Here is a 7,503-nt window from a genome sequence, read left to right as displayed (position 1 = left end):
TTTAAGGGGTGGAAAGGGGGGACGGAAGGGGTGAATGTTGAAGTTCTCTTAATAAGACATTGGAAGTAGGTACGTTCCTACAAGTTTTGATGAATTGTCACGCGTGACTCAGTTTATTTTTACTTGTAGACTAGGTAAACATAGTATAAGTTGAATGTAAAGATTAAAATAAATAATTATTAGTTTGTATAATATAATTTAACTATTATAAGAGTAGTAAGGAAATATCTACTTATCTAAAATAGAACATATGAATTGTCTCTAGGTGACCCAAAAGTCAAATTAATTAATTCCTTCTAGTTGACATCGAATCCACGTCTATCGTGTTTACAATCAGTCCGTCTACTTCGCTGCGATAGTTATATTTTGTTTTAGTAGATATACGAAGTAATACATACATACAAAAAGACAGGAAAGGTCCACTTATTAGGGATCAGTGGTCCTAAGCTGGGACGGTAAAGGGTTGCCTTTCTACCCTTTTTTACCCGGAAACCACTAATTTCTATGAAAAATAAAAGATTTACCTCCTATTTATGGTTCAGACTTTGGACTTGGAAATGCACTGCACATAACAGTATCAACAGATAGACACTTTATTTTTTAAAATATTATCATACATGATACATGAGAGATTTAGGAACGGAGTGCTTAACTCTAGGATCTCTGTAGACCGGGGACCTAGTGCTGGGAAAAGCGTGAACCTCTAAAAATTAAAGATCAAAAATAAAAAAGAAATAATGGCAAAAATATTTTATTACTCTTAATACACGTATTCGCCTATCTTATAAAACCTACGAGGTTTCAGAAGTTAAAAAAATAAACTAATTCGCTTCTAATGCTTATATTTATAACATATTAACCTAAAAAAACAGATTTTACATTAAAAATAGAAATTAGTGACTCAATTTAATAATAATAATAATCCAAAATAATATGGACATTTTTAATATTTATGAGTTAACTGCACTTCTTTCTTAGGATATACTTTCAAAATATGAAATATATTTTCCTCGTATCTGTTTTTGTTGGAGACAAAATGAAAATTTAATATACATATTTTTAACCAAAATGTCAACAATTATTTGTACTAAAATTACAACTTGACTTAAGATATTTCATGCTGTAAGGTGTAAGTTGTAGTAATGTGTATGCAACTTCTATAATTTGCATTTAAACCTTCTAATGGTTCAAAATGGTTGTAATTGTAATATAACGGTATTAATCAAATTATTTCGCAAGAAAAGGTCTGATTAACAGTATAGCCTTTATTAACAGTATAGCAAAAAACTGTTTTTCTCAACGAAAGGTGACAAGACAATATAAAAACTATAATAATATATTCATATAACGCATTTATTCATCATCAACTTTAGACTGTCTTTTTTTCTTTTTTTTCTTTTCACTTGTTGGTTCAGAGACTGCATTATCTACTTCATCTCCACCTTGCCCTAGAGATTTCTTCTTTTTTTTCTTTTCACTAACTTCAACTTCAGCTTCAGCTTCAGGTGCTATAGATTTCTTTTTTTTCTTTTCGCTAACTTCAGCTTCAGCTTCAACTTCAATTTCAGGTGCTATGGACTTCTTTTTTTTCTTTTTCTTCTTCTCCGAAACTTCAGTGTCACCATTCTCGGTATCATCTTTAGGCTCCATTTTTACGCTTGAGTCTGGATCAGATTCCGTTTTTACTTTCTTTTCTTTTTTACCTTTTACCTGATTATTAAAAATAATACATTTTAGAATTATTTATGTGTGGATTACGGGTGACATTACTTTGCTAATAAATAATAGAAAAAAAAAAACATTCCACTCTATATAATATCAGACTAACAAAGCAAAATATTTTCAAAAATGTATAACATATTCAGATCGTCCCCGCATAGGAGTACAAGCATGCGACTATAATCGCGACAGTTGTGAGCTCGATCCCACTCCGGGAATCAAATATTTTATGTTTATTTTATCAGCTTCACGCTGTATCCCGCACACAGCAGGTGAGGCAGAGGGAATGCGTGTTGACTGGCTGAACTCAATGCCGCTTTAATATTTTCATTTCTTTTTTTCCCTAAATATTACTAAAACTTTGATTAAAATATTTTATCAATTTAAAAATAAAACTTGCACATAGCTTATATAATTATGTAAATAATCCAAACAAAAAAAATTTTTTTTTAGCATTACACTGTACCCCATTCATAGGAGGATAGACTGCGGGAACCTCAGAACCTAGTGTTAAATAAAATAAAAATATATTTATTTCAGTTTCACATTTTCTTTAGCTGTGTGAAGTAATGAGATGACTAAAAGTGTTAAGATACTCCGATCCCCATTAAGTCAAAGTCAAAGTCAAAGTCAAAATATCTTTATTCCATAAAAATGCTTAACATTCACTTGGACATGTCATAAAAGATAAAAAAATGCAAAACAAAATAACCAAAAAAAAAATGTGCAATTTTGACTTGAAAAAAGCCCGTTCAAATGGTTGAGCTCATGAGAAGATACAGGCAAAGAAACTCATGGCCACTCTTTTTAAATGCCAACATTTGTTATAAATCACAATTAACAATTTTAACTAAGAAATAGAGCAACTCATTTCCAAACATCTTTATCGCGAACATAATCTTTAACAGAGTAATAAGCTTTTTGGCAGAGCCTGTGCTTTACCACTTTTTTAAATTTGTTCAGTGATAAATTAACCACGTCGTTTGGAAGTTTGTTATAAAAGTGTATACTTTGACCTACGAATGAGTGAGACACTTTATGGAGCCTAGAGAAGGGCACAGCAAGCTTATTTTTATTTCTTACATTATGTTGATGGAGGTCACTGTTTTTATTAAATTTATTAATATTTTTATGCACATATACTAAGTTGTCATAAATATATTGGGAGTGTAGTGTGAGGATGTTAAAGTCTTTGAATTTATTCCTTAGTGACTCCCGTGGACCCATTTTATAGACTGCTCGGACAGCCCGTTTTTGGAGCACAAAAATGGTATCTATGTCAGCGGCACTGCCCCAAAGTAATAGGCCGTAAGACATAATGCTATGAAAATAGCTGAAGTATACTAAACGCGCGGTGTCAACATCGGTCAGTTGACGAATCTTGCGGACAGCATACGCTGCCGAACTAAGTCTACCAGATAAAGTTTCTATATGCGGACCCCATTGTAACTTAGCATCTAATGTTATACCTAAGAAAACAGTTTCATTAACTACTTTAAGTTCCTTATTGTTCATCAAAACCCTGGTTTCTACTTGTTGAACATTCTTAGTAAAAAACCTGATACATTTAGTTTTACTACTATTTTAAAGCAAGTTATTGGCACTAAACCAGTGTAATATCCTAGAAAGAGCATTGTTTACATCGTCAATTTCCAATTGCCGTCTATTAACCTTAAAAACTAAAGATGTATCATCTGCAAACAACACCATTTCACAGATATCTCTCACTCTCACAGACACTTCCACTTTCCATTTTCCGCCGAATTCTTGAAGCATTGTGTGTTGAGTAGTGGAACTCAACACTGCACTTCGAAAAATAGCTTTTAAATAATAAAAAAAAACAGTAAAAAAAGTCACAAGATCACTGACCTCTCCTTCATCTTCAAGTTTAATCTTCTTAGAGGATACTCCATCTTCATCTGGAGAATGCTCTCGTTTGATGGGTTTCTTATCTAATGTGCTGTCAGCTGCCGTAGGGTATTCAAATACTTCACTGTTTGAAGAAAAACAAATTATTATTTAATTTTTGGTTATAAGTAATTCTGTTATACAAAATAATTCAATATAGCTTTGCATTCTCTTGAACAATGCGTTTACTTTAACAATGATTTTGATTTAAAAACTACAATTGTCTATACATATAATAAAACTAACAGATCAGTCTTTACATGGAACATCTGTGAGAAAAACTATTATTGCAAGTATATTTAAATGTATTAGAAACAAGCCAAAACAATTGTTTTAAAATTTTCTTTCTATATTTCTATGCATTTGTATAGTAACCGTGGAACCAATTTTAATGCAGTTTCACTTCCCTTCCCTTGACATTTATTAAAATAGGTTATTATAATATAAATTATTTATTTCACAAAATTGGTACAAAATAATTGTTTTATTGAATGAGCTGAAGCTTTAGTTTCCAATTTTGGTTTCTAAAATGCATTATTATTTTTACTAAACCACTAAAGTAATTCAGTTAACAAATGAAACTATATATTAAAGCAAACGAAGCTGCAAGCAGAGTCTATAGTACAAAATAATCTTAGATAATTTACCTAGCAATTCTAAAATCATAAAACATATACTCACGATTTACTGTGATATTTCTCAAACTTCGCCTTAGCTTTGCCTGTTCCGCTTATTCTCCTTAAATTGCCTTCTTCCATGAGCCTCAGTTTATTTTCCAATTTCACTTTATGTTCAGCACCAAGTTCAAAAGACACATCGTCTCCCAAAGCATCCACTCGAGTCGCTAAAGCTGCCTTAGCTGCTAACATCCTAGACATCTTTCCCTTATTTTTCGTACTACACTGCCCTACCAACTGCGCATGGTATATAAGACCATATTTTGGTGTATCTTTCTTAGTTTTTAACGCTCTAAATAAAGCCTTCTCTGCACCAAATATCTGTAAAGTAGAAGCAGGGTGCTTAGCTAAGTTCATCAATGACCCAGCATGAGCAATTAACCTAGCTCCTATATGTTCTCCAATCAAAACTGTTAAATTAGGCGCCATTGCCATCATTCTAGCTTTTAAGTAGTCTGTCAAATGTGTCCTATAGTCTGTGATAGAAATGATTTCGTCACATAAATGCTGTATATTCATTATATCATCATCAGAAATTTCAGTTCCCATTGATATTTCGGCAGCTTCCTTAACTCTCTCTTCTAAGTCTTCTGGTAATATGTCAGACAAATCTGTTTGAGCCGCATTGTCTCTTGTGCCCATAAGTTTAACTATTTTGACAAATAAAGTATTATCAGTTATAATTTTGCCGAGTTCTGGAAAATGCCAGCCGTACCATTCTCTGCATCTCATTACATAATTATTTAACTCTTTGTCTAAGTCATCAAGGAGACATTGGGCTTGAACAATCATTGTGTCGATTTTGTCAGGAGAAAACTTTAGTTTATATCTAGATAGCGAATGGGCTAGACCAAGTGCCATGGCAGTCATTTCCTTTTTAGGTAGCCCTGTTAGTAAACTATCCATTTGTGACCGTATACATCTCAATAACTCTTGCACATTTGAATTTGAAACACATTGTAAGTCAAACTTTTCTTTAATTGCACTCCCAAGCTTAGCATCTCCAACAAGTAACTGATCTTGGATATCCTTACAGATATGTTTTTTAAGAGCTTTCTTTAAAGTTTTAGATAATTTTCCTTCAATAGCTGCAGTAGTAGCTGCTAATGCTTCGGTGGTATCTTCAAATTTGATAAAGTTCTTTAATTTCACACTGTAATAAAATGTTATATTAGACAAAGTACAACAAAGAAAAGGTAGTCAAATAAATAAAATTAAGAAGTTACATTTTTTGAACATAAATTTACCATCAGTTCACTATAGTTGTAATCCTTAGACATCTATGCAAGAACTGCACCAGCTCACATAACTACATACTACAACATACACATTTCAAGTGTTCTCTATAAATAATGTGGCAGAATTATTTAGAACATTGACAAACAGATAAAAACATTAAAAATTACTTTACTATCACTTACACAGACGATGCTCCTTCTGGTGTATTGAACTCTTGATACAAATCATCTATTTGGGATAATTTGGATTCATCAAGTAACTAAAACAAAAAAAAAATATAAATAAAAATATTTGCTGTTCAGCATTCCTATAGAATGCTTGGTTAGATTCTACTTTTTTAAAAAGAAAGAGCATAACGGATGTAGTCATTCTACATGTGTAACAAGATGTAAATAAATAAATATATATATATAAACCCTGCTACCTAACCACGCATGTAATATATGCTAGTTTAGAAAACACACATACTATATCAAATATATGTATAACAAAGAAGCTATGAATCTATTATACTACAATAAAAGTTAATTTAAGGTACACAACCCAAGTATTTCACATATTATTCTGATCAAGTTCTAAGATGCTCATTTTGCTCTTATATCATGTGCATTTTGTTGATGACAATTTACCATTACCTAAACAGTGTTATTAGTTTATTTAAATCATATTTATTATTAAAAATTTCATAAGACAAAGATTGTTACCATACAAGTTTTAGGTTATAATCAACACGTGTCAGCGTTTACCTTAAATATAGCGTATCCCGCCGGAGTTTCAAACAACACCAACATGATAACAATTCAAAATGCACTTATCACGATGTAACTACAGTAAAATATAACGTTTAAATACAATAATGTATGAGTTTTCGCTATTTAACATTTGCTACTAGCACGACGCCTCAGCATCGCGGGAGGGTTTGACTTTGACAGGCGCCTAGCGTGCTAGTCTTTTGACATTTCGTTCAAACATGGCGGAGATAGACGCTTAATTTTATATTTTAGAAGTTTGTTAGAAAAATATTTTGGTAAAATAAATTAAAATTATTAAAGTTGTAAGTGAAAAATGAGGAATAAAATTTTGGGCATACTTTTAACATTTTTTCTAAACTATATAAGTTATAACATTTTTCTATACATATATCTACTAGTTAAAGAAGTAAGGCATGCTTATTAAAGATGTGACAATGTGATTTATAAGTAAAGTGCATATTTTAAAAGTTGAATTTTATAACACTAAATATATTTTGCTTAGTAGCTATGAATATATTTTTCATTTTACTTCTAATATTTGGTGAAAAATAAATTTTACGCAGAAATACAATCTTGAAATTTTAAAAAACGCTTAACAGAATTTAGACATGTAGACATACAGAACCTAGTGATAAAACACTACGTGTCCTACTTTTCTTTAAATTTTTGAGGCATTGTGTGTTATCAATGCTACGCTTTACCTTGTACCAGAGTGAGGAAATGAAAATATTAAGTAATTGATTCCCTCCAGCCGTCAATCTTACCAACAACAGCCCTGTTTATAGTCACACGCTTGTACTATTATATTACGTGTTCATTAAATTATCTTCACCTTCGATTAGCTTCTCATCTCTCTAGCGAATTAGACCGCGCTTTAGCGATGTAGACGTAGAAAGCAGTGTAAATAAAGGTATTTACCCTGTTTTCTACTACAACAAATACTACAAATACTACTATTTTCATTTCTTTGAACATAATAGACAAAAAAGTATTGAAAAATATATCGTTTTTTTGTTCATGACCTACCTGCGGCAGTGTTTCCAGGTCGATACGACCTAAAAACACAGCCGCAGAGAAATTTCTCAAGAAATCATAATTTTTGTGTTCGATAGTCCATTTATCGAGGAAGGCTATAATATATTCAAATAATATTTACGCAAATTGGTTAACATCAACACGTGTTATCCCGCAAATTGAGGACTCTCTAA

General features: G+C 31.6%; 1 protein-coding gene across 1 annotated transcript; it reads right to left on the bottom strand.

Moving 5' to 3' along the window:
• Positions 1–735: 735 nt before the first annotated feature.
• nop5 (nop5 ribonucleoprotein) lies at positions 736–6,479 on the bottom strand. The gene is made up of 5 exons (XM_085194183.1): positions 6,290–6,479; positions 5,726–5,802; positions 4,309–5,457; positions 3,589–3,712; positions 736–1,710 (listed from the first exon to the last, which is right to left on the bottom strand). The coding sequence occupies exons 1-5, from the start codon at positions 6,332–6,334 to the stop codon at positions 1,354–1,356; spliced, it is 1,752 nt and encodes a 583-aa protein (XP_085050309.1). The 5' UTR covers positions 6,335–6,479; the 3' UTR covers positions 736–1,353.
• Between the last annotated feature and the right edge of the window lie 1,024 nt (positions 6,480–7,503).

Source organism: Heliconius melpomene, chromosome 1 (genome assembly GCF_056956725.1).
Source record: "Heliconius melpomene rosina isolate 202511_hmr_F chromosome 1, ASM5695672v1, whole genome shotgun sequence".
In the NCBI taxonomy this organism is placed as follows: Eukaryota; Metazoa; Arthropoda; class Insecta; order Lepidoptera; family Nymphalidae; genus Heliconius; species Heliconius melpomene.
This window is presented reverse-complemented; position numbering and strand designations above follow the sequence as displayed.